The 26,364-nt window shown below is 62.2% G+C and overlaps 1 protein-coding gene across 3 annotated transcripts in view; it reads left to right on the top strand.

The window, feature by feature from the left end:
- Positions 1–3,994, top strand: part of Dnajb6 (DnaJ heat shock protein family (Hsp40) member B6) — a 58,318-nt gene extending 54,324 nt beyond the window's left edge. For all 3 annotated transcript variants that reach the window (XM_047560681.1, XM_047560679.1, XM_047560680.1), the window contains exon 10: positions 2,648–3,994. In XM_047560681.1, coding sequence (XP_047416637.1) covers positions 2,648–2,730 — 83 coding nt within the window. In that variant the 3' untranslated portion in view covers positions 2,731–3,994. The remainder of the gene's footprint in view (positions 1–2,647) is intronic.
- The last annotated feature ends 22,370 nt before the right edge of the window (positions 3,995–26,364 follow it).

Here is a 26,364-nt window from a genome sequence, read left to right as displayed (position 1 = left end):
GAAAAACCCCAGCAAAGGCCCTGACGTTTGCCAGGGGAGCTGTGGGTGGAGGTGGATTCTGTGCCTGCCTCCCTGGGCCTGGCACACGGGACCTGGTTCCCTGGCCCTCCTGGCAGAGCCCGAGGGTCTCTGGGCTGCCTGCAGCACACAGGGAGGTCTGTTGCAGATGGAGCCTGCTGTGTTGGTCACTGAGGCGTCTGTGCCCCTGGCGGGCTCAGCTGGGTGGGCTGTGGCGGAGACCCCACTTGGCGCTCTGAATCAGGGCGGAGCGGGGCTCCAGTGCTGTGTGCAGGAAGCTGCAGGATGAGGGCTACTCCTTCGTTTTTGCGGACCTCATCCCCCTGGTCCTTCGCAGAGCAGTGTTGGCCAGGGCAGACACCTGGGTTGTTCGCTCTGCAGCAAAACCGACAGGCGCGTGCGTGGCCTGTGTGCTTCGGGACTCGCGCTCGCTGGGTGGGCTCGCGGAAGCCTCCCAGAACCTGCTGTCCACTGCTGCTACTGAATGCGGACCGTGGGAGGGGCAGTGTCCTCTTGAGGGTCTCTGCAAGGTGCAAGATGTGCAGGTTTAGCCTGCAGCCTGGCTCGCTAGGTTGTAGACAGCCCCCATGTCCTAGGAACAGGTGGGCAGGTGTGGGCCTGCCCCAGGGACCCGTGACCACACTGGTAGGCCTTCTGGAGTATGGCGCTGTGGCGGATTCGGCCAAGGACCCTGGTTCAAAACCAGGCCCCTCTTTCCTCTATGGGCACCTGTTGCTGTGGTTCCTAAGAACCACCCTGTTGAGGAATTTGAGGAAAGTAGGAGTCGGCAGTAAAGAGCCCTGCACGCCTCTGGTCCATTTGACCGTCAGATTCTGACCAGATGATGTTTTTGAATGGGAGAAACAGTGGACTTGAGAATTCAGCGACCCGTGCAGAGGAGGGTGCTATGTGCTCGCCCACCCGCTCCTGGGTGTGGCTGAGGTGGGGTGCCCTGGTGTCGCTGGCTCTGTGTTCCTGCCATGGGGGGCTCTGGATGTGCCAGTGCTGTTTGTCTGGCCTTTCTTGTACTCAAGTCCCGGAGCAAGTGCGCACGTGTCCTGAGGGTGGCCCTCTGAGGACAGGGAGGCTGTGGCAGAGCAGAGGAAGAGCCAGGGAGCACCAAGTGGCCCCCGCCCCAGGGCAGCAGAGCCTAACCCTTGGGCCTCTACCAGCAGGGGGCCTTGGCAGGTCTGGGTGCTCCAGGGATCTGGAGTGGAGCAACAGCGTCCCTTCCTGCAGTCGGCGGGTTCCTCTGGGAACCCAAGCCTGTCACTCAGATGACACTTAGATGACTCTGACCCACTTTCCGCATGCTCCCATGTGGCCTGCTGTTGTTTTTTGTTGAATTTGCAAGTTTGGGGCTTTTTTCCTTAAAAAAAAGCAGTACATGATTAGGAACACTGTCAGCCCCGAAGTGCTAAGGACCCCAGCTTTGCACTTCAGCCGCGTGGCTGAACCACAGGGAGACCTGATTGTGCCCACGAGCTTGCTCTCCTCGCCAAGTAAAAGCTGCACGTAGCCTTGCCCTGTCACTAGGACATGAGTTTTCTAGATTGAAAACGAGTCTTCCTGGGAGACACACATGTGAGAATGGACTACTGTGCCTGCGGGGTTTTGGGGTTTCCCAGGGTGCGGCTGAAGCAGGCCGCAGGTGCCCTAGGGCTTGGGGAGCCCTTGCTGTGCCACGTGAGTGCTGGGCTGGAGTGAAATGCAGTTGGCCTTGCCGGCCTTTGCTTCTGCTGTAGCCATGGAACGCTAACGTCCTTTAAAACCTGCTCTGCTTCATTTTAGAGGGTACAGGTTCCGAGGTGCTACCAGCAGACCGCACGGTACACTTGGAAAGGTCTAGTCCTCTTCCACACTTGGGTTCCATGAATGCTGTGGGCCTGTCAAGAGCATGTGTTAGGAAGGGAAATCAGAAGGAATCCACATGGAAAAGCCACGAATGGAAGGGGCCCGGGGCCCTTTGACCCTTCCGCTTGAGGAAGGCCCCGGCAGTGCTGTGGGTGCTTCCCTCTGTGCAGCGTGGGGCACACAGAGCTAGGGTCTGTCCATACCCTGCTCTTGGCCTCTGGCAGCCTGATGTTCGTCTCACTGATGGAACTAAAGTGCACCTGCTGGTGCTGTCGTTTCCCGGGCGAGTCCTAGGCAGCCATGGGTAGGAGGGCCTTCAGGCCCTGGTGGGCCTGGGGTTCTCTTTCATGACCCTGATTCAGCTCCAGGCCTGCCCCACCCACACTGCAGTGGACTGGCTCTGTTTATGGCGCTTGGGGCAGAATGCCCAGGGGTGAGCCGCTGTCTTCCCTCTGGCTGGATAGGTTGGTCGTGCACTAGCTGTCTTTCAGGGAAATGGAGAGGGCTTTGTCCTGGAGCGAGAGACAGCCTGGCTCTGGAGTGCAGCTGGCGCGGGGGCCGTGTGACCTTGGCTGTGCGTCTGCCCAGGGCCCCGTGTGGGTGTGACTTCTTAGTGACCACAGGGCAGTTCGTGTCTCTGTGGTGGTTTGGACGTGGCCGAGGTAGATGGCTTTTGTTGCTTTCTTTTCAACATGGGGAATTTTCTAGCAACCCGCCTGTCTCTCATGGGGAAGAGTTGCTGGTGTGCAGTGTTTTACAAGCCGTGTTTCCTTAGGGTTCAAAGAAGGTGGCAAGAGGAAGAAGCAGAAGCAGAGAGAGGAGTCGAAGAAGAAGAAGTCGACCAAAGGGAACCACTAGGCTGGATCGGCCCTGCAGCCGCTCACAGCCTCGCTCGCATGGCCGGGCACGCGCTAGGTAGCGGCACCTGCAGTGCTGTCCCAGGGCCACCTTGCTTAGCAGGATCACGACGTGCGCTCAAGGATCGGTAGGATCAGGGGCGCCGGAGATGGGGTGACACCACGGTGGTCTCCACTTTCTGACTGCTTTTCCGCAGCACTAAATCTGTGAGCGCTTTCCTCTAGAAGTACGAAGGTCTGTCTTACTCTCCAGTTATCAGCCACTACACCAGCTGCTGAGCTGTTTCCAACTTTAGAAGGCTGTGAGGTGCGGACAGGGGACTGGGTGTGCTCATGACGTGGCTTCCTTTCCCGGGTGGTTGGGGGCGTGAAGTTAGGGTGTGATCAAGTGCACCGTGAACCGTGGTGGCCAGGGTACTTTTTGTTCAGAGCACTTGGCCACACATAGTAGACCCTCACCAGTCACTTGAGATGTAAGTCATTTCTAGTATTTATTGTTCTAGTTTAAATCCTTTCCAGGTAGTCCACATTTGACTCAATCTTGTCTAGTTTTTGCTCCATCTCTTTTCCCCCTGGGCCCACAGTTGTTCTTTTAAGCAAGCAGGTTTTCAGCAGCACCATCTCCAGCTTGGATAGCTCAGGGTCATGCTGGGAGAGCAGGCTGGTTACCACCCGTCTGCACGCATGCACACACGAGTGCAGCAGATCAGCTCTGAGCACGGAGCTTGAGCTCAGTATTTCAGTTTGCAGACGTCGGCCCTTGCGTGTTTTCTCCTAGCCAGTCTCTGCCCTTCTTCCGGTACCCGTTCGGTGTGCTTGGTGCATGGCTGTCTAACTTCGCTTTCCTTGAGCGCCAGGGAGAAGGCTGGTGTTTCCTGGCTCACCTGAGGTTCCTCCCAGGACATGCCCTTCCCTTTTAACACGAGGACCTGTGTGCGCACCGCTTTTTCCTGTCCTCTGGGAAGAGAGGCCATTGTAAAAGCATGGACATACTTGGTGATGCCAGCAGTTTGGTCCAGTCTGGTTGAGACCAGTAGCACTCCGCTGTTAGCCATGCAGCAGTGTCCAGGGTGAGCCAGGAGCAAGCGTCCCCTGTGGTTAACCGTCAGGTTGCGGAGGAGCTGGCTGTGTGGTTTGGGGAGTGGTGTGGGTGTCGGGTGGAGAAGAGACGGGTATTCAGTGCTTCCTTGTAGAACATGTGACCCGAAGGCGTGATGTATTTTAATGGTACCTATGTAAATAAACACGCACACCGTTGAGTCCTCTCTCGTGTGATTTTTCATGGGATCAGGAAGTCGCCCTGTTATTACCATTTAAAAACAAGCAGTTCTTCATTGCTTTCAGTTATACAAAGTGACATTTCAGGGGAAGAGGCGCATGAAGGTTCCTTTATTAGTGACGTCCCAGTGACGGGCAGCTCCCTTGCCAGGTGGGCAGCAGAAGGCCCTGGGCCTCAGCCAGTGACGGCAGCAGCACTGTGCACACATTCTGGTGATGAGAGGGGGTGTGCAGTGCGCCCACTCTGGCGGGAAGCTGTCTCCCAGGTGGGCTCTGGGGTTTAAGAATCATAGCTCAGCTGCTCCATCCCAGGTGCCCTGTAGATCCTGAGGCGGGCAGCTCAGCTTAGGGCTGGTTCCACTGCTGTCTGTAGCCACGACACCTCAGACTGTCCACAGGCTCACGGGGCAGGGTTGTCACTGCCACCAAAGCTGTGGGTCCCCAAGTCTTCAGGAACCAGGCAGCTCCTCCCGTGTCCCTCCCCAGAGAGAGGCCATTTGTAATGCCCGGTGTGTGCCAGGGCCACCGAGTGGGGCCTGATTCTCAGTGGGGGCAGGCACGAGCCCCTGGTGGAGCTGGTACCCAGCTGCCCCTCAGCCAGCTGAGGCCTGGTGGCTGCCTACCCCGTGACGCTTGCTGCAAACCTGCCTGAGGAGCCACCGGTGATGGGCGCAGCCCTGGCGCCCCGGCCATGGGCACACACACCCTCTCCCATAACAGCCATGATGTGGGGTGTGCCTTGCCCTCTGCCATCTTCGTGGCCTTCATGCTCGGGTTGGAGGGGCGGCAGGGAGCGAGCAAGCCCGGCCCCTGCCTCTCCACGGGGCCTGGGGGAGGTCTGATGCCGCACCCACCCCACCTGCACTGCCCTGTGCCTGGCCCTGGTTAGGCGCTAGGGGCTGCCACCCCCCTCGTGAACCCGAGTTAACGCAAACATTTCGAAATACATCCCCAGGCAACAGAAAACGGTGGGAAAGGGCAGGGGTCCTTGGGGCCCTCTCCTGGTCCCCTGCTGCAGTCGTGACTGGATAGATGGGAACCAGGAACAAGAGGCACGGTCCACGAGAAAGCCCACCTGTTGCCCAGCGTCTCGGGAGCTGCAGCTGCACACAGGAAGCTGTCTGGGATGGTTTTGTCCTCCTGTGGCCAGCCACTGGGGAGAGGCCTTCCACAGCCCAGACTCAGCCCCTGAATCCTTCAGGTGTCCTCGCCACCCTGGGGTCTGCGCTCCCCCAGGAACCCTGCAATCCCTGGTCCTGGGTGGGCCTACACGCCTGTTCCTTGTTGATTCTGCCCCACAGATGCCACCCAGTGGACATCCCTTCTGAGCGTCCTTGTGGCCATTCCTTCCAGAGCTGACCAGTGGTCTCCAATCACCTGCACCCAAGATGCCCCTGCTGGCCTGTGGGCTATGGTGGGCATCAGTGTGGGGCCGCCCCACATACGTAGGACCATGATAGGGCAGGTGGTGACCTGGAGCCTGGGAGTGGAATGGCAGCCAGCCCAGGTGGGTCACTGCAGCTCTGCTGGACGTGCTGAAGGCCTGGGGTGCCAGGGGCACAGGCTGCTGACTCCCCGGCTAAGGGCTGGTCTTGGGGCCGAGTCCCTCCAGTGCCTCGTGGGGGCCTTCTCCAGGAGGGTGGACTGGCGCTGGCCTGTCTCAGGAGGGCGTGAGGACTCGGCCATGCACCTGCCCTGGACCCTGCAAGCAGGCTGGGCTCTGAGCAGTTGGGTCAGCTGGCCCGTGAGCTGCGCCAGTCAGGACCATGTGGAATAGCTGAGCCCTCCTGTCCCTGACAGTCTGGTGACCCTGGAAGTGCGATAGGATCCGAGTTCCCTCTTGGCCTGCGTGTCCCAGAGGTAGAGTGCAGACCGGGTGGACAGCAGCGGACTGCTGCCAGCTCGTGGAGCTGGGACCCGGTCAGGGAGGGCCGGGCATGTGTGGCCCTGCGATGGAAGAGACCCGACCGAGGTGTGGGAAAAGCAGTGGACATGCAGCTGCCCCTTGGGGCGGTGCCTGCCTGGTGCCCATCTGTGCCATGGTGTGGGCTGGGGCTCTGGCCCTGCTGCTGTCGTGGTGGTGGGTGGGTGGGGTGTGTGTGGGGCCGGCCCCGCTGCACAGGACCCCGCCTGCTCCCTGTCCCTCCGTGTGAGACGACAGTGCTATCTCAGGAAACTGTCCTTTTCCCCAGGTTCTCTGCTCTCCACAGGGAGAAGGGTGTCACTGGAGAAGCCCCTGGCAGGCCCGCCTGCCCCGGCTCTGCCTCTGCTCGGGCCTCACCCCGCCTGCCCCGGCTCTGCCTCTGCTCGGGCCTCACCCCGCACTCTGAGCCGCCCTCCAGAGGATGGGCTTGCTGGACTGCAGACCTGCTGCCCAGCTCTGCACAGAGGCCCCCAGGCAGGCACTGCACACAGTGGACAGAGGACTGCGTGAGCTGGGGAAGCCTGGGCAGCCCAGCGCCCAGCCGGACCTCTGGACCTGCCATTGCCTGTTTGAAGACTCGCCACAGCTTTTTAAACACACAGACGTCGTAGTTCTGGTACAGTGCACTCACCACACAACCCTCCCTTTCCACCCTACAGGCGCCCCCTTCAGGCCACTGAGCACATGGACCTTGTGGGGCAGCCCTTACCCGCTAAGTTCCAGAATTTTCTCCTGTTTCTGTCCCTAGCAAGCAGACTCCAGCCCTGGCTCCTGCCGTTCCTATTTATGCTTGCTTACAGGGTGCTGTGGGAAGCCGTCCTTACGTGGCAGAATCAGACCAGGCTGAGCCATGGGACGCAGAGCCCTCTTCCGGCGCTGCCGGGGAGCACGTGGCGCTGCATGGGAGTGGGTCCCTGTCCCCTGGGTTTCCCCCGAGGAGGATGGCTCCCCCGACTCCGCTGGGTCCTTCCATCACAGGGGAAGCTCCTCCTGTCCTGGCCCTTCCACTGCACATTATGAGTGAAGGAGAGTGGGCGGCTTGCGTGATGGGCCGGAGCTGGCGTGGCCGTTCCCGCCACTCTCGTGAAAGGAGCAGTGACTCCGGCGCGTTCACTGGTGGATAAGTTTTCTGGGTGAGAGAGAGAAACCACCGACATCCTCCTCCGACAGTTGACCCTTCCCTCCTGCACGCGGGTGTGGCAGAGGCCCCTACAGGCGCAGCGTTATGGACCTCGGTATGGAGGCTGCCGCGAAGGCTGGGGGCTTCACTGGGGCCTTCCCACTGGAGGTCTCTGCTGGGCACCCCTTTGCCACTGAACTGTGCCCAGCCTGTGAGCTTTGATGTGAGTGGTGCGGCCCTGGCCTGGGGAGTGGAGTGAGTGCCGCCAGCAGGGCAGAGGAGTGGCCCTGGCCCCCTCTGCAGGCAGCCGTGGCTGGAGATGAAGCTCTAGTTGTGCAGAAAGAGATGTTTTGTTTTGTGTCCTTCCTGAGATCCGCACGCTCCAAGGTGAGAGGGAAAGCCACGCCACAGACAGGGGACTAGCCTCTTCCTACATGCTGGGCCCTGAGGCCAGTCCCAAGCAGAGACCGTGGCCAACCCCATGTGGGTCCAGGAGTCGGAAGACGGCTGTGGGGCAGGAGGGTGCCCGACTGTGAGTGGTGGGCCCTGAGCGCCTCAGGCTGGCTCCGAAGACGCCTGCCTCGGGGTGCTCCCAGCCACAGGGCAGCCGCTGGGCTCCGTGCGAGAGTCCTGGACTCCTTGTAAGGACCGTCAGGTTGGGCTGACCCACCTCACCTTAAAGTATCGCTGTCTCCAAAGAGCCGCACCCTGAGGCCCTGGGCCGCGATCTCAGCCGCTGACCGGCGCTCGGCCTGGCTGGTGGGGGAGTGCTGCCCAGGCTGCCCTGGCTTGCCTCCTGCCCCCTCTTGGCAAGAGCCCTGCAGCTGCGGCCTGCCCTGGGCCTGGCCGGGCACTCCTGTGGGCAGTGGTGTGTCCCTGGCCTTCTAGCAGCTGACCACCAGCTCCATCCTCCCCCTTTGTCTTGGGCCTTCATGGGTTTTGCTTGATCAACTGCATCCATTCTTGGTGGACAAATGGAATTTGGTTTTTATGGCATAAGAATTACTGTTTGTCTGACTGACTAGCCATTGGGCATGACCCAGGGTGGCACCAGTGACTGGGGACAATGAATCTTCCCATGTCCAGGAAAATGACTTTGATTGATGGGGCTGTTGCTCAGCTGTCCGCATGGGGCTGGCTGCCTCGCTCAGTCTGGCTCTTGTGCGTGGGACTGACTCTGGATCACTGTCCTGTCCCATGGAGGGCCCAGGAGGGCAGTGCTGCAGAAGCGGAGCCCCTCAAGGCCACGAGTCTCCGGATGAGGGGCGGGGCGTCACAGCCCCTTTGCTGCTGGCCTGGCCATTTTCTTATTTCCTTAACAAACCCTGCTGGCAGCTGTTAGGGTGTGGATGCGAGGTGTCCCCCCATAGCTCACGTGTGAGGCAGTGCAGGAAGGTTCAGGGGAGACATGACCGGGTGGGTCGTGAGAGTCCTAACCCAGTGAATTGACCCTTGCCGGGAGGGACTGAGTGGTGGCTGAAGGGTGGGCTGTGCCTGGAGGAGGCGGGCACTGGGCCTGGCTCTGGGGTAGACACTTTGTGTCCGACAAGTGGAGATTCTCTCTGCCTCCTGATCACCACATGAGCCGCTTCCCTCGGCCACGCTCTCCAGCCATGATGCTCAGCCTCACCTCAGCCCCAGGGATGGAGCCGGCTGACTATGGAAGGAGATCTCTGAAACCCTGAGCCCTAAATAAACTCTTCCTCCTCTACAGTGTGCTGGTCGGTCGGGTATTTTAGTCCCAGCAGCAAAAAAAAAAAAAAAAAAAACTGATTTAAATAGAGCCCTGCTGGAGGGGCATGTGGGGGCTTCCAGAAGCACCTGGGGCTTGGGCTAAGCTGCTTCCAGTTCTCATGGCCTCATGCGGGAGGCCAGGAGGTGCCTGGTGGGGCTCTCACAGCCCTGAGCCTCCTTGGCCACACCCGCTGCGGTTGCGGGCCCCTGAGGTCTGGCGACGCCTCATCTGTCCTCAGCCAGACTTCCAGCAGTTTGCAGGCCAGTGGCTTCTTCAGGCCCAAGGTGCAGCTGGCCTCTTGGTCCACCCCTCTGACTCTGGCAGACCCATCCTGTGTCAGCAGCCCTCATCCTGGGTCCAACCCAGCTGTGTCCTCACTTGGCAGCTGCTGCATGCAGGTGCCCAGGACTGACCCCTCCTTGGGAGCAGCACGGGAGGAAACCCGTGAACTGACCGCTATTGTCAGGTCCTCCTCCCTTAAGCCCAAGCGCCCCTCCACCTTGGGGCCCAGGGGCTCTGGCTCTAGTGCCAGCACCAGCCCTTCAACGGGGCACCAAGAGGTGACACTGCACTTGGACCCTGGTACTCAACAGGCTGCTGCGGGTGGCTCAAGGACAGCACCTGGGAGGAACGTGGGCTCAGGTGGTAGCAGGGGAGCCTGGAGGAGAGGTCAGGGCGTCCTGGGTGGGCAGTCTGTCCAGGCGAGGACGACTTGGCAGGGTTAGGGGGTGGGTCAGAGGTGAGTTTGAGGGGAGGATTCTGGCGGCAGGGGTTCCAGGCAAGGCTGGTGGTGAGTGGGCCAGGGGCAGCCAGGAGCCCACCCTCTGGTTCTGAGGGAACAGGACTGCACCGGTCACACAGCCTGTGGAACCCAGTGGACTGGCCAGCGGGGCCCTGTCCAAGCCAGGGGGGAGTAGGTGGGCTGTGGAAAAGACTAGACCGCTGGTCCCTGAGGCTCAGGGCTGAACCCAGGCAATGGAAGCTGGAGACCAGACTGAGGGGACAGCCAGGCGCCTCCAGCTGCCTCACCCCCTCCGCAGGAATGCTGCTTCTGTCTCCTTCCTGCATGAAGGATATGTCTCCTGTCTCTTGATGGTTCATCTGTCACCTGATTGGTTACCTGTAACCCGACAGACACCTTTCACCTAATGGGACCACCTGTCACCTGATGAGTCACATGGGCCATGGCGACAGGCATAGACCCTGCTCTGGAGGTTTTCCTGGGCCGGGACAGTTGTGTCTGCCTCTCCTGCTCCTCACGTGGGCCAGCTCTGGGAGCAGTGCACACGGACTCCAGGGCAGGAGGGAGAGTGCTCTGCACCAGCACCCCGCTGGCTGCTGGTCTGCTTCCCTTCCCCCACCAGGACCCTCAGCCACAGCAGCAGGAGTGGAGAGAGACAGGCCCCACCGGCCCCTGCGCCAGGCACACGAGGGTGCTGCTGCCCTGTGGGTGCCTCTCCCAGGCGCCCAGGCACAAACAGCGGGTCCTTGGGCAGAGGACGCCACGACTTGACCTGTCGAGGAGCCCTGCAGCCACCGCACACGTGCAACACGGGAATGTTCTGGAGCACCGTTCCGCCATGGCGACCTCTCTCGCCATCACAGCCCTGTCTGAGTGGTCTGTCCTCTGCAGGGGACTGGTGGTGGCAGCAGGAGACAGTCTGTGCCCTGACCCTGAAACTTCTGGACGTGAACTTATGGGGAGCAAGCTCTTTGCAGACATGATCAAGGGTCTTGGAGGTGAGATTGTCTTGGACTGAGGGTAGACTTAAGTCCGATGCCAGCTGTTCTGAGAGAAGAGGGAGATTTGAGGCCCAGACAGAGAGGCCACAAGGGACTGGAGGCCCCGGACACCTAGAGCCACCAGAAGCTGGATGAGGCAGGAAGGCCCTTCCCTGAGCCCTGGAGGGAACCAGCCCTGCCCACACCTGGAACTTGACCTCTTCCCAGGTGTGAGAGGACAGCCTCTGTTTAAGCCCCTGGTTCATGGTCAGTCACTGCTGCAGCCCTGGACGGAGGCCTCCTGGAGATGTGACTGAGCCTATGGCTTGTGTGTGAGTACCTGAAGCTGGTGACTCGAAGCCCAAAGCAACCATGCCTTTGTTGTTCTTTCTGTTCCTTTGGCATCTTGCTGCCTTGCCTGGGCTCAAGGATCCTCCCCAGCAGCTGGGACCACAGGTGCATGCCGCTGCTCCTGGCCCCAGCAACGTATTTTATAAAGTTACCATATATCCATGTAGCTTAGTGGGACTTTGAATCTATCCACTGAGAATTCAGGTGCTTCTGTAGAAAAGCAACATAGATTTTGAACACGCACTGGGCAAAGATGGCACTTCATGATGCAGAATTTTCAGTGGCCACAGGAGGGCGCCTCCATAAAAGAAAAGGGGCTGTGCACAGGTGCCCCACCTCCCTGCCTCACTCACGTGCACGCACACGCACAGTGCGCTTAGACACCCTGCGTGCACACCGCACACACGCACACACCCCGCCATGCTATGCACAGGCACGAGCACACACTCCCCACCAAGGGCACGCGCACGCATGCACTCCCTACCTCGTGCACAAGTGCACACAGTAAATCAGTCCTGGCCTGCCCCCGGCTGAATAAGGTAAGAAGCCTTGCTGTGGAGTGGAGGCGTCTGCTTCAATGGCCGAGTCCTGTCCCGTGTCCCAATCTCAGGAGGCGCGGGGGGCTCTCGAGGTCGCAGCTGTGGGTCGGGGTCAGGCTCCCTCAGAAGTTTGGCCCCCTTTTCTCTGGCAATCACGTGCCCCATCTTTCCCATATCTTTTACCCAAATATTATCTGACAAATGGCATTTGTGTTTTCTGGGCCGAGGGACAACACCTACCTCCAGTTGTCCGTCACCTTCCAGCTAGAAGCATCCTGGCATCTCTGAGGCCTGTGCGGCGCCCTGTGGTGCCAGGGAGGAAGCGTCAACCCTCATGGAGTCGCCCAGGCTGGCGGGAGCAGAGGGGTCTCAGCTCGCGCTGGGCTGTCCGGGTAGCGTGTTTGAGGCCCGAGGTGGGCTGCCCAGCTGCCTCGCTGCTCAGACTTTCCAGTAGCAGCCCCTGCGAGTGAGTTTAGCAGCCCACGCGTGAGGCTGGCGTGGGAGGGCACCGTCTGAGGCGGCTTTGACTCGCTGTCCCCCACTCCCAGCAGGTGCTGTGCCCACCAGGTGTGTGCCTCCTTGCATCCCAACTTCCAGAAAATGGTCAAAGAAATGGGGAGAAGAACTCGAGCTCGTAGAAGAAACAAGGGAGGAAGGAAACACAGAAGTTGAACTAAAATGTGCATCAGCCCCGATGGCACCTGGGGGCGTCACGGCCTCCTCAGGCGCACACGCTCAGCGCACCCCTCTCCTGCTGCAGGGCAAAGCTCCAGGATCGGAGAGCAGCAGCTCAGAGCCCGAGGCCGCCTGGGCGCCCACCACCCAGGCAGGCGAAGGGGCCGGGCCGGGTGGTTCCGTTTTGACGCTGGTCAGTTGATCTGCGTTAGGTCAGCCTGGTGCTCATGGACCTTCTGCTTGAATCAGAGCAGCAGCATGTGGCGGTGACAGCGGCCCCTTCTGCACACAGGGGCAGTCCCTGTCTGGGAGCAGGTGGCACTGCGCGTGCCCCAGGCTGGGAGCACCACGGCCTGGAGGTCCCAGGCCGCCGAGGCGCAGGACCTAGGGAGCAGCACAACCCGCCACGGTCTTGACACGAGGTGTCCCCCAGAGCTCTCGTGCAAGGCAGCGCTAGAAGCTTCCGAGGAGGAGCGATGGGGCACGGGAGCCTGGGCTGGTCGGTGCGTCCGTCCCGCTGGGACCGGCTGGGTGGTGCCGACGGGCAGGCGAGACGTGGCTGGAGCAGTGCCTTTGGGCTCACGTTCTGACCCTGGTGAGCTGTGCTCTGCCTCCTGGGGCAGCTGGGAGCGGCCTTCCTCCTCCACACTCTTACTCTATGACGGCCCCGCTTGTGGCCATGAGTCGGCCTCCATGAGCTGAGGCCTCTGAAGCCATGAGACCCCAGTAAACTTTTCCTGCTCTAAAGTCATTCTGGTCAGGTCTTTGGTCACAGCAGCAGAAAAGCTGCCTGAGACAAGCCCAGAGAAGACTCACCTTTCCGCTCCTGCCCTGGACCTGGGTTCTGTGTCGAGCTGCCTGAGGCCCGGCATCTGGGGATCAGGCCCGAGAGCCGCCTGCCGACTCAGTCCTGGCCCGGGCGGCCGGCGCGTCTCTGGTGCTCATTCTCACCCGCAGCTCGCTGCTCGCCTCTCTCCGTATGTGACACTGAGCGCCAGGTTGGAACTGCAGCCCAACCTGGGCTCCCCGTGCACTGGCCATCGGCAGTTCCGTGGTTCTGGACCCACGGCGGTTGTACTTACCGGGCCAGGGCTGGCGGAGTTGGAAGGGCCAGGGCGTCCTTGAAGTCAGATGGGGCAGGCGAAGGTTCGTGTGGGCGTTTCATGAGGCGAGGTCTCTTGGATGCGATGGTAATTTCTCTGAAATACGTACCTTATTACCACTTTTAGGGACACAGATTAGCAATATAGAAGTTATAAATCTGATGCGAATAGCAGTGTATCGTAGCTGCCTCAAGAAATCATGGAGTCTGCTGTTTAAAACATCACCAGAGCTGAGCGAGCAGTCAGTTGAAGCGTGGTGCGGTTTGCTGCCCACCACAGCACCTGTACGCGTACCTGGTGTGGCTCAAGGTGCGCGCGTGCCTGAGCCAGGCAGTTCTTTGAATTCTGGAAACCGTTTAGAGATGGTGTGATGGGCAGTGCGGAGGTTGGAAAACTGCAGTTAGAAAGCACAGGCATGGTCCTTGAGAGACGAGATCCACCTGGCATGAGGAGACCCGGTGGCCAACACCGAGTGACAGCCAGACGCTGTCTTGCTTAGTCACGCCTTGATGGTGACCACTGGGAGCGTGGACACCAGCAGCTCCAGAGTCCGGCCTCCTGTCTGCAGGCCAGGCGGCCTGGAGGTGAGCGGGGCGCCCTGGAGCTCTGGTGGCTCCTTGGGCTTGCGTCCTTCTCTCCGTGGGAGCTTCTGTGGAGGCCCAGGAGCCGTGCATCCAGCAGAACAGCTGGGCTGGCATCGTGGGTACCCAGCACCGCGGCTGACCACGCAGCAGGCAGGATCGCCGGAAGCATGTCGCCGGAGGTCTGGAGGTCGGGCCGCACCTGCCCCCTGGGTGCCTGGACACCTGCGCGGACACGGACACACTGGCCACTGAGGGGAGCGGCCCCGCGGCCCCGCGGGAGGGCTGGCCCACGCTGATGGCGGCTCGCAGCAACCACGGCAGCGGTCCCGTCACTGGGCGCCCTGCGACCTGGTGTCCTGCAAAGCCTGCGGGAGCCAGTGCCCACCGCAGGTCAGCTCATGCGAGACCTCGCCACCGCCGCCGTCGCCACAGGGCAACGGTCTGTGGAGTGGAGAGGCTGCCGATGCCAGGGAGCGGGAGGTGTGGAGAGGTGGCGCCCAGCTGGCCAGGCGTCCTGGTGCAGTGGCCAGCTCCGCCTGACACCAGTCCGTCCTGTGCCCACTCGGCCACCCTGTGCCCCAGGGCACATGGTGGTCCCAGAAAGGTCACAGTCTGCTTGCAGGCTGAGACCACATACCCAATGAGCTGCACTAAGTAGCTGCCCTGGGAGGGGACATGCTCCTGGACAAGCGGTCACCAAGATCCTCCTGACCAGTCAGGGCCGGGAGACAGGGTAGCTGACCTTTGGGGCCACATGGAGAAGCGGGCCTTGCTGAGATGGGGGCAGAGGTGGGAGACGTGTGCACCTATCGGGACACCAATTGCTGGGGACACCAGAAGCTGGCCTCCCCAAGGAGGGTCTGTCAGGAAGGTGGCCCCAAAGGACACCTTGGTCCAGACGTGGACTCCCGGGACTGCGAGGCCCCAGACTCGTCTCGGGTTGTCTGCATTGTCTTGGTGTTGCAGGGCACAGTGGTCTGCCCACTGCCCACATGGGGCCAGAGCTGGCCTCCTGTTTTGAGGAGCGGATGTCCACACGTGGCCTGCACCAGGGCAGCTCTCACCTCTGTCCTGTCAGGGGCATGTCCCCAGAGCCGGCTGATGGTGCCCTGCTGAGAGACCTCCCCTCTTGGACCCTGTCCACAACCTGGAGGACGTGGGCCGTGGGCAGGTGGGGACACCGGCCTGGGAGCCGGCCAGTACCAGGCGTGAGGCCTCCACATCCTTTGTCCCTCGACAGGTGCCTGCACTGTTAGCCTTCCTCGCGGGCTGGGCGCCACCTGTCAGGGTCAAGTGACAAAGGGTGGGTTCCTCCTTCAGGCCCGCCACCCGAGCCCTGCTCCCAGCCCTGTGCCCCGCGTGGCCGCAGGCCCTCTGCTCTGTCTCTGATGTCTCTTCACCACCCACTGTCTGTGGAAGTGACCAGAGGAGAACCACAGAGCACAGGGCCCGGGGTGGCAGGGGTTTTCACATGCAGAAAGGCCGCTGCGTGTCCCTGTGGTGGGGTGACCGGCAGTCCTTGTCCCAGCGGGAACACGCAGTGGGTGCCTCCTCGAGTCGTTTGCTGCCGCTCTCTTTCTCCCTCCTGGGGAGGAATTCAGGGCTGGTGCTCCTGGTCGGATGCCCGCTCTGCTCTTCCAGGACGTGGTGTTGGGCGGGTTCGTTGATGCGTGCCCTGTAAGCGTCCCTCTAGGGCAGGATAGTCCTGCTGGTTCCAGGTGTGGGGACATCTAAGGCCCTGGGAGCCAGGCCTGTGGGAACCAGAATCAGCCACCACAGATGGAGCAGGGCAGGGCATGCTGGGAGGCTCTGGGCTGCAGTGGGCAGCTGAAGGGAGGCCACTCCTGCGAGCTTGGTGCTGGTGAGGGTGCACCGGCGGCCGCGTGGCTGGCCCTCCAACCCTGGCTGGCTCTCTGCAGGCCCGCCTCCCTCCCCTCTGCGGCTCCCCTGGCCGCTTCCTCCCTGGGCCTTCACAAGCCAGGTCTGGGCCCTGACCTTCTCTTCTCCTCTGACTCCTCGTGCTGGCTCAGGCCCGTCCACTGCAGTGACCTTGAGTGCCTGCACTGAGAGAGCTCCAAGGGATGCCAGCCAGGACGTCCACACAGGAGCTGGGGGACACTCAGCCTGGATGGTAGGCTTGGTAGCTTCAAAGGGACACGCATCCTCATGGTGGTTGTCCTGCGTCGGGCCCCTCTGGGCAGACCCACTGGCCAGCGGCATCTGCAGGTCCCTCGTTCTGTCTGTGGGCAGTGCTGCTCCTTGCACGGCTATGGACAAGGACATTTGGCTTTGGAGAACTTGCCATGCACGTAGGTCACAGCCACAGAGAATCTGGGCCTCAGAGAAGTCCACTGTCCCTGCAGCCCATGGGCATGACAGGGGACGGGGACAAGGGGCCTGAGCCTGCTCTCCAGATGCCTGGAGAGGAGCAGGTGGCCCTGGCGATGGGGGCGAGGCAGTCACGGGTCCTGGAGGAGGAGACTCTGAGGGAAGGCAGAGGCGCCTCCGGCCTGGGGACTGCAAAAGGCACCAAGGGCGGAGGAAGAAAGGGCAGGGAAGGTGGCTTCCCTGGGCCCTAAGGACCCAGCCTGCCGCACCCCGGTGTCCACTGTGAGGCCTGCCGGTTGCTGGCCCCTGTGCTGGGGCGGGGTCCACGGCACCCATGGGTCTGTCCCGGCAGTTGTGGGCAGTCGGTGCTCACTCTGCCCGACTCCACACCCCTGGGCACCACGGTGCCCAGCACGGAAGCGCCATGCCGAGGAGCTGGGGGCTGTGCCAGGAGGCGTGGGCACCCGGCAACCCGGGCACTGCCCTCTCCTCCCCTCCGGGACCAGGCTCCCCTTAGGCTCCCTGGAGGCTCCTCAGGTCTGTGGCCCAGGTGGGGCCTGAGGCTTGCTCTCCACCTCTACCTCCAGCTCCGTCCGTCTCCCTTCCTGGTTTCTGCCTGGCCTGGCGCTGCTGTCCCCTGCTGTCCCCTGCTGTCCCCTGCGCCCCTGCTTCTCAGCAAGCTCCTGCTGCCCACCCCACCTGCTGCGGGCTGCATCCTAGCCGGGCCCCCTCTGCGTCCCCCTTGCCGGCTCTCGGGGACCTAGGAGCCCTTCTGAGTCATGCACGATGGGTGGCAGACTGAGGGAGCCAGCCGGACGGCCCCGTCTCAGCCCCCAGCTGGTGGTCAGACCTGTTTCCAGGGGTCCCTGGAGCAGGCTGTGGCAGCTAGGCGCAGGCGTCACACTCCTGAGTGGGTTTTCGTGGTGGTGGCCCTGCCGCTGGGGGAACCCAGGCCTGCCCGTGCTAGGCCAGGCTTGTTGACCGACGCTGAGGAGGAGGAGAGTCCTGACCCGGGTGGACAGCAAGGCTGGGCAGGGGTGGCCGGGTCACCAATGCGGCAGACAGCTGCAGATGGACGGGCAAGCTCCCCTGGGGACGGTGGGTCCACGATGACGGGACCGAGCAGGGGGAGCCTCAGGTCAGTCCCAGGGCAGATGCTCAGTGGGACCACCATGGGGGGTGGTCCAGCACAGGTGGGCTGCACTCCACAGGCTCGACACCAGGGCAGAGTCCTGGCTCTGCCCAGAGCCCCCTCTGCACACCTGGGCACAGTGCCCAGCTCAGATGACCGCGGGCTAGGCACGCCCCTGCCAGCCCGAGTGTTCCTTTAACTTTACCCTGAAGGCCGACTTTGCGCCCTGAAGTCTGCTGTCCAAGAGTGGGCAGAGCCCTCGCCCCACTCCCCGCAGAGCCCAGGTCCCTGGCCCGTGGTGCTCTGTGTCAGTGGACTTCACATCGGGCTCACTGGACACTGGCTTTTGGGTTGTCCTGTCCCTCTGCCTTGCTGTCCTCTATTCCGTCTGACCCCCAAGGTCACAGAGTCCAAAGGTTACTGCCTAGCCTCCCTCCACCACGGCCTGCCCACTGCCCCAAGGGACCCCCATGATAGTTTCCTGAGGTGGCCACCACCAGCCTGTGCTGGGGCGGCCAGTGGATGAAGTGAGGCCACCACTGACCAGCAGAGCTCACACCTTCCTCGGAGTGGGGACCGTGGGAGCAGCGGGTCAGTCTTGCCTGGAGGGAATCGGGGAACGTGTCCCTCGGAGCCTGACCACTGTGGTCTGCAGTCAGTTCATCAGGGAGCCTCGTGCTGTGCAAGGGGCCGGGTGGACCCTGGGGTACCCCACCCCCTGGGTCCTGGCTGGCGGCAGGCAGGGGCTGGCCTGGCTCCGACTCTGGCCAGCTGCCGGTGAAGTGCCTGCTGGCCCCCGCCTTGCTGAGAGGGCGCGGCGCTGACTCCCAGGAGCTCCTGCGGGTTCTGTGGCGCGTGCAGTCCCGGGCCCGCCCCCTCTTCAGCGCCTGCGGTGGTGGCTGGGCGAGGGCCAGCTGGGGCGTGGGCTGGTGGGTTGCAGCCCGCCTGGAAGGAGGAGTGGGCCGTGAGTGGGGGAGGCCTGGCAGGAGGGGCGTCAGTGAAATCGTGGGCTGGGCGTCCCCAGTTCCCTGGAGGTGCTGAGGTCAGTGACAGGGAGCCTGTGGTGGGAGGAGGGCCCAGGGGCAGCAGAGAGCAAATGGATGGAGCCTGGAGAGGGGGGCTGGCCCCGCAGGCACTGCCCCGGAAGCTGGACAGCTGGGCTGTTTTCTGCCTGCGGGTTTGTGTGCCCCCAGCGAGGCCCCGCCCTGCGGGAAACCCTCCAAGCAGCTGGGCCAGGGCTCAGAGGCAGCCGCAGCTGTGCCCAGTGCCATGTGTCCTCGTCGGGGGCACCTGTGGCTTCCCTGTTGCCATGGGGATGCCCATCCTCACATGGACGTCAGAGTGGCCTCCACAGCGTCACAGCCTGTGGAGGAGTTGCAGGGGGCCCACTTGGGAGTTTCAACATGAAGGTGACCCGCTCATTAGGGAGAGCCATGGGTCTACATCCCTGGGGGAAAGAATTGGGTCCCCGAGAGCCCACCTGAGGAACAGTTCCCCGGTGGGCTCTGCAGCTGAGGGGATGGGGGGTGCCCCGGGCTGAACAGCATCCTCCAAGTTCTTGTGCCAAGGGTGGCTGTATTTTAGATGGGACTTTTAAAGGGGTGACTGGGGTTAGGTGCCATCACTGGGGTGGGCCCTGTTCCAGCATGACGGGGGTCCTCCGGTGAGAGCAAGCCGGGACACAGACAGGCACCAGGGGCTTTCGAGGGCTCACTGGCTTCACGTTACTGCAGTGAAATACCAGAGGCAACTAACGTGGAGAGAAGGGTCCTGCGGCTCATGCGGGAGGGTCCAGTCCTTGGCAGGGGCCTCCCTGGCCGCTGCATCTCATGGCTTGGTCGGGAGTGGCTGGAGCACGTGTCGGGGGCCAGCCACCAACTCCACACCTGGCAGGAGCAGAGGGGAGAGGGCATCACGCTCAGGGCCTCCTTGGAGGGCAGGTGCCAGTGGCCTCGGGACTGGCACTCAGCCCTGCCCCAGAGGTCCACGGTGCCTCCTGGCAGCGCCCCCCACAGGGGACAGAGCCGAGGCAGAGTCCTGTTCTGCAGCCGTGGGCAGGGTGGGCAGGGGAGTGGGGCCAGGCACGAGGCCAGGAGCCTGGGAGGCGCGGGGGCCAGAGGCCACACCTTGGGAACCACGTCGAGGTTCCCCTGTCTGGGCTTTTCTAGCTTTTTGAGTCTGAGACCTGAGGGGCGGACGGAATGGGATGCCTGAGCATCTTTAATTATTTAAAATATTCTTGTTAAGACCCAGTGTTGTTCAATAATTGACTTTCTTAGATCATGCTGTTTCTCAGATGGGAAATTAAAGGCCATGGCAGTGTCAAAAAGAAGGAGAACCAAGAGGAGTGGCCTCCGGGAAGCCTTGCCCGGCCTGCTCGGCAGGCGGTGCCTCCGCCCAGGCCCCACCCTCCCGCGTCCAGTGCAGCAGGTGGGCCGTGCCGGGCTGGGGGCAGAACTCGGCAGCAGGACTGGGGTGCACCCGCCTGGCCCAGGCCGACTGGCCCTCTGCCCCACCCTGGGGTCTCAGCAGAGGGCCTATGGCTGAGGGTGGCCGCTCAGGGGGCTCCCAGGAGGCCAGCATACAGGGTGTCCATTTCCCGGGACGTCCTCCAGCCTGGCAGGACCATGGTCAGTGCCCTGGTTCCAGGCCCCTGGCAGCTGCAGCAGATGTGGAGGTGAGGGGCCAGGACTCGGCCTGCGGGCCTGGTGGCTCAGCGGTCCCAGCTCGGCCTCTCCTGAGGCTACTGCTGTCACTGGGTGACAGACTGAACATGTCCCTCAGACTCATGTTGAAGCCCAAGCCCCAGGGGTGGCTCGGGGTGGGGACTTTGGGAGGTTCCAAGGTTTAGAGGATGTCTTGAGGGTGGGGCTCGTGTTGGGATTGGGGCTCCTCAGCCTAGAGCTGTCTCTCTCTGCCGCTCGAGGACCTGGAGAGGTGGCCATCCGCAGGCCGGGAAGAGGCCTTGCCAGGAGCTGAGCTGCTCACCTTGACCTTGGGCTTCCAGCCTTCAGACTAGGACACGATGTTACTGGTTGGCCGAGAGGTGGCCTGTGTGAGTCCTGTACCTGTGGAGGCAGCTGACCGAGCCCTGGCCTGGGGGACGGGCAAGGGTCTGCAGGCAGATGGAGAGTGTTTCCCTGCACGCGGGGCACACATAACGGACGTGGGCTTCTGCGTACGTCTGCAGGTGAGGCTCTGCAATGGCACGTGGGGCCTCTGTGGGTGTTTCCATCAAGCGTTCTGGGCTTGGACTGGGGATCATTTCTCTGGTTCTTGCTTTTTTTCTAGAAAGGGTTGTGTGTGTGTGTGAGAGAGAGAGAGAGTGTATGTGTGTGTGCTTTGTGGTGCTGGGGAAGGAACCCAGGGCCTTGTGCATGCCAAGCAAGCACTCTGCCACTGAGCCCCATGCCCAGCGCTAGAAAGGTTAGGAATTTCTGGCTTCGTCTGATCCGCATGCAGGGTGGTGGTCTTTAATCATCAAGGTCAGTCAGAATCACATAATCACTAGCCTGTTAAGCTTCCATCATGAGTCTGAATAGCATCAGGGCGCCTCTGTCTGTGACCTGGGTGTTTCTGGCCCCAGCCTGGGGCTGCTTCTCATGAAGAAGTGGGGCCTGGGTGCGACAGGAGGTCTGGCAGAGCTGGCCAGTCCCCAAGGTCACTGTCAGGCTCGCCTCAATGTCTCTACCAGGATCGTGAGCTTCTATCTAATTAAAAGCAGCATTGCTGACCTGTGATTCACGTACAGTGTAACTCACCGCTGCAAACAGTTCCCGAGTGCACTGCAGCATATGCAGATCGGAGCCATTGCCACAGTTGATGCACTGACCACGCGCCTGGAGGAGCCACCACGCGCCTGGAGGAGCCACCACGGGGCCTGCGGCAGCCACCACGCGCCTGGAGGAGCCACCACGGGGCCTGCAGGAGCCACCACACACCTGGAGGAGCCACCACGCGCCTGGAGGAGCCACCACACACCTGGAGGAGCCACCACGGGGTCTGGAGGAGCCACCATGCGCCTGGAGGAGCCACCACAGGGCCTGCAGGAGCCACCACGGGGTCTGGAGGAGCCACCACGCGCCTGGAGGAGCCACCACGGGGTCTGGAGGAGCCACCACACGCCTGGAGGAGCCACCATGGGGCCTGGAGGAGCCACCACACGCCTGGAGGAGCCACCACACGCCTGGAGGAGCCACCACACGCCTGGAGGAGCCACCATGGGGTCTGGAGGAGCCACCACACGCCTGGAGGAGCCCCCACAGGGCCTGCAGGAGCCACCACGGGGTCTGGGGGAGCCACCACGCGCCTGGAGGAGCCACCACGGGGCCTGCAGGAGCCACCACGCACCTGGAGGAGCCACCACGCGCCTGGAGGAGCCACCACACACCTGGAGGAGCCACCATGGGGCCTGGAGGAGCCACCACGCGCCTGGAGGAGCCCCCACAGGGCCTGCAGGAGCCACCACGGGGTCTGGGGGAGCCACCACGCGCCTGGAGGAACCACCATGGAGTCTGGAGGAGCCACCATGCGCCTGGAGGAGCCACCACGCACCTGGAGGAGACACCACGGGGTCTGGAAGAGCCACCATGCGCCTGAAGGAGCCACCACGTGCCTGGAGGAGACACCATGGGGTCTGGAAGAGCCACCATGCGCCTGGAGGAGCCACCACACGCCTGGAGGAGACACCACGGGGTTTGGGGGAGCCACCACGCGCCTGGAGGAGACACCATGGGGTCTGGAGGAGCCACCATGCGCCTGGAGGAGCCACCACGTGCCTGGAGGAGACACCATGGGGTCTGGAAGAGCCACCATGCGCCTGGAGGAGCCACCACGTGCCTGGAGGACAGACCCCTGCCTGGGTCACCAACCTGCTCCTGCTCTGATTCTCTCCGGTGGCCATCCCGAGGGCCCGAGGTGCTCGTTGCGCGCTTGGTCTGCCCTGATGCCCAGCAGGCTGTGTGCCTGGGGCTCGTGTCTTCGCCTGCCTTCCTCCTGGGCGTCTGCTCTCCCGGCCTCCCCAGCCCCTCACCCCACTTCTTGTTTTTGCAGTTCTCTGGTTGAACCCGCTGTGCTGAGTTGTGTCTCCGGCCTTTAACTCTTTTAAATTTTGAGAGAGTCTTGCTAAGTTGCCCGGCCTGGCCTCGGACTTGGGATTGTCCTGCCTCAGTCCCCAGGGGGCTGGGATCACAGACGCGGCCCCAAGTCCGGCCCCTTGCTCCACCTTCCCTCCAGCGCTGCAGGGATCTGCTGGCGGTCACGTGAGCGTGGCCTCCCCGCGCCTGTGGCACAACCTCCAACCTCGGGCACTGTGTGGCGGCGTTTCTCTGCACTCAGTGCAACCCAGTGAGCAGTGCGCCCAGCCTCAGCGAGGCCCCTTCCCCAGGCCCTGGCCCTTGGTGCGCATCCCACCCTGTGTAGGACTGGGGCCTCCGCCAGAGGAGGCTCCTCCAAGTGCGTTGCTCCAGCGCCTCTGTGGGGCCTTTGGCCGTTAGCAGCCAGCTCCCCGCTGGGCCTTGGGGTGCTGGCAAGGCCCTCTGATCCTCACCACGTCCTGTGCTGTGGGCACTTTGCTGCCTCCATGCCACAGAGCAGGAGAGGGCTCAGGGCGGTGAGTTGCTCTGGAGTCCCACAGCTGCTGGCCGGAGGGCCGAGGTTCCTGGCACGTCCGACTGGGGCCTGGGACTGGAGCCTGCCCCCCCGATGTGCCAACTGCCTGGTCTGGGGCTCGTGGGTGGAGCTGCTGCCAGGTCTTGTTAAAACACACTGGAGGGGGTGGCAATGCAGAGGCTGTTCTTTCTCAAAACCCGTCACTGTTCACTCTGCCCCTGTCACGTCACAGGCTGCCAGGAGGAAACAGGCAGTATCACCGGAAGCCAGCGAGGCCTATGTGACAATTTGTCCTTTAATCAAAACCATCACTATCTGAGACTTGGAGCCCTGATCACACCTCTCCTGCAGGCGCCCCTGCTCCTGGTCCCCTCCCTGAGCCTTTGGATTTCCCCGTCTCCTGATTTCTATTGCAGGACTGGAGACCTGCCTCTGCGCTTGGGCTTGGAGGCTCTGCGCATGTGAGGAGGTGCCGGGGGTGCACGACCTCAGGCGCCACCTGCTGTATCCCTGCCACTTCCCAGCCCGGGGCACGGGAGGTGGGCCACAGGGCCAGTGTTCTCCACCGTCTCCAACCCTCCCTGCAGAGCTGAGGCTCAGGTCAGTCTCGGGCTTCTCTCCCTGAGGACTGAAGGTTCCTACTGCAGCCTGGAGGCAGCCCAGGAGGCAGGGAAGGCCACGAGGCCTCTGTGTCTGCAGGCGGTGTGCGTGGCTGAGATGGGCTCTAACTCATGGCGTCAGCCTGTGCCAGAGATGTGTGCAGTCACCTGCCATCAAGTCACAAGGAAGGGAGAGAAAGGAGTGACAGGAGGGAGGAAGGAAGAGGGGAAGGAGCAGGAGGGTGCCTGGTGCCCTGCCTGTGCCTTGGGCAGGAGGAGCCCAGGGTCTGGATGGACACTGTTACGGCTGGGTCTGGAGTGTCCCCTACAACTGGGGGCGGACGCCAGGAGATGGGGCCCAGGCTGGAGGAAGGAGTTGCTGGGGGCCCTCTCTGTCCCTGTCTGTCCCTGGCTCCCTGTTCCTGGCTGCCGGGAGCTGAGTGCCTCTCTGATGCCCTCCCGCCATGAAGCTCTGTCTTGGAGTCAACCATCCACAGAAGCCTCTGAGACCACAACGAACCTTCCTCCTCTCGGTGGTTCTGACGGGGTGTTTTGTCACAGTAATGGAAAGCTGACCAACACAGGGGCCCCACATGGCCTTGAAGTGGAGGGGTGCTGGCAAGGGCCACGGGCTCAGCTCCGCATGCCCTGGAGGAGAGGCAGCTCAGCATTCCTGCAGGCCCCTGTGGGCCCGGCGGCTGTGGCAGCAGGGCCTCCCGTCCCCACCCTCCTCTCCAAGGGCTGAGGCACCCAAGCCTTCGCGTGCTTAGGAAGTGCCTCCAAGGCAGGTGTCCAGGCTCGTGGGATTTGGCTGGCCCGCGCCCAGGTTCCTGTTCTTCTGGAAGTCTTGCCACCCACCTAGAACCTGACACATTGGCCCCGGTCAACAGGAGAAGGTCTCTGGAACTTCCCGTGGGAGCAGGTTTCCTAGTTCCTGTGGCTTCTACGTGTGCAGGCCCCTTACTTAAGAAGAGCTGGGAAGCGCAGGGAAGCCGGGACGGAGACAGGAGCACAGACCACCTGGCCACAGTGGCTGCTGGGCTGGTCGGCAGGCTCTCGCGCTGCGTGTGGATGCAGTCAGGAGGGCTCCGGGACCCCGCCTCAGAGAGTGCCAGAGGTCGCCCGGCCCTGCACGCCGCCAGCCCTTTTTAGACAGCACAGTGGTGACAGCGCGCCCGCCACCTGGACGCCGTGTGTTTAGTCATCGTGGCCCACCCCCTGCCCCCCATTCAAACTCGGCCTGGAAGTGGCTCCAAGCACAGCCGGGTCTCACCTGGACACTTTAATACCCCACAACACTGTTTCATGATCTGTTGACAAACGTCGATGTGAAGCCTGTTGGTCATCCTTGGCCCACAGGCCAGGGAAATGGTCATCTCTGGGCACTAGAAATCTGGTAAGTAGAGAAATAAACCCTGCCAGGTGCGCTGCCATAGGCCTGTAATCCCAGCAACTCTGGAGACTGAGGCAGGAGGATTGTAAGTTGGAGGCCAGCAACTTAGACCATATCTCAAAATAAGACATAAAAAGGGCTGGGGATGTGGCTCAGTGGTAGAGCACCTCTGGGTTCAATCCCTGGTTCTGCAAATAAATCGACATAAAAAAGTAAGAGAAGTAAACCTTGTGTGTGGGTGTGTGGGGTGTGTATGTGTGTGAGATCAGCCCAAAGGCAGGACTGGAAAGATGGGATTCTCATCCAGCCTTCTCTGAGGATCATGGTTGGTGGTCTTGGCTGTGAGGATCCCGGGCTCGGCTGGGCTTAGGGAAGGACTGACATGGCTGAGTCCCTGCCATGGTCACTAGAAGCTCACGGAAGTGCTATGTTGGGAGCCCCGAGGTTGCTCCAGGAGCCTGGTGCCGTGCGGGCCCTCAGCTGCGGCCGGCCTGGGTGTGGAGCAGAGCTGGATGGAAGGGCCCCGTTTCCCAGTGCTGCCTCGGCTGCGGCCTCGGCTGCGGCCCCCTCTGCGGCCCTCTCTGCGCTTGCCTGTGGCTGGTGGTGGTTTCTGTACCTCGCCCTGAGCATGCGTGCAGGGCCCGTTCCTCATTAGGGTAAGCCCGGCAGGCGGCTGGTGAGGAATCAGGTTCCTGGTCGCTGTTTCAGGGGAACACACATGGAGACAAGAAACGTGCAAGGTTATATGAAATAGCAGGTTATTTGAGTCCTATGAGGAACTTGCATCAACAGGAAAGGAAAAGCTCACTGACTTGGATCCTGAGTCCTGTTGGCTCCTGAGCAGCCTGGGTGTGATTCTGGGAGAGGGAGGCAGGTGTGGCCCCTGTGTCCTGGGACTAGGCAGGGAGGAAGTGCCTTCCTGGCCCCATGTCCCTGGCTCCCTGGGCTCTGGACTTGCAATGGGGCCTTTGCTGTTTGTGCCTGTGTCTGGGCAGAGCGTGGTGAGCTTGGGGGTCCACCTGAGTCTGCAGAAACCAAGAATGGCTCTGAAGTCCAAACGCTGGCCAAAGACGATGCTTCACCTGACTTTAGGGGAGCCACCTGTTTTGGACGGAGATGTGGTAGTTTTTCCAGTAGCATCAGGGGAGACACTGGGGTGGTCTTGCCGTGTGGGCACCCCTCCTGCTCTCGGTGGGCATCCCTCATCCTCCAGCAGCTTGCCAGGTGCACAGTGTCAGGTGTCAGTAAGAGGACGCTGTCCCCTGGGCTGGGGTGGCCGGGGTCCAGGCCGAGCTCAGTCATCAGTAGTGTAGGGGACCCAGGGCCTTGGGCAGCAGGCAGGACTGCCCGGAGCCACGCCCAGCCCGCGGGGCTCTCTGAGCACATCCCTCTCACTGTGGCTCATGTTCCCGTGCCTCAGATTCACCTCCTTAAGCCTGGGCCCTGTCCTTCCTCCTTATCCCCGTCACCCCACCCTGCGAGGCTGGTTCCCTGAGTGAGCTGGGGAGGCAGGTGTGTCGGGGGCAAGGGGGCAGCATCCCC

Source organism: Sciurus carolinensis, chromosome 8 (genome assembly GCF_902686445.1).
Source record: "Sciurus carolinensis chromosome 8, mSciCar1.2, whole genome shotgun sequence".
NCBI lineage: Eukaryota > Metazoa > Chordata > Mammalia > Rodentia > Sciuridae > Sciurus > Sciurus carolinensis.
This window is presented reverse-complemented; position numbering and strand designations above follow the sequence as displayed.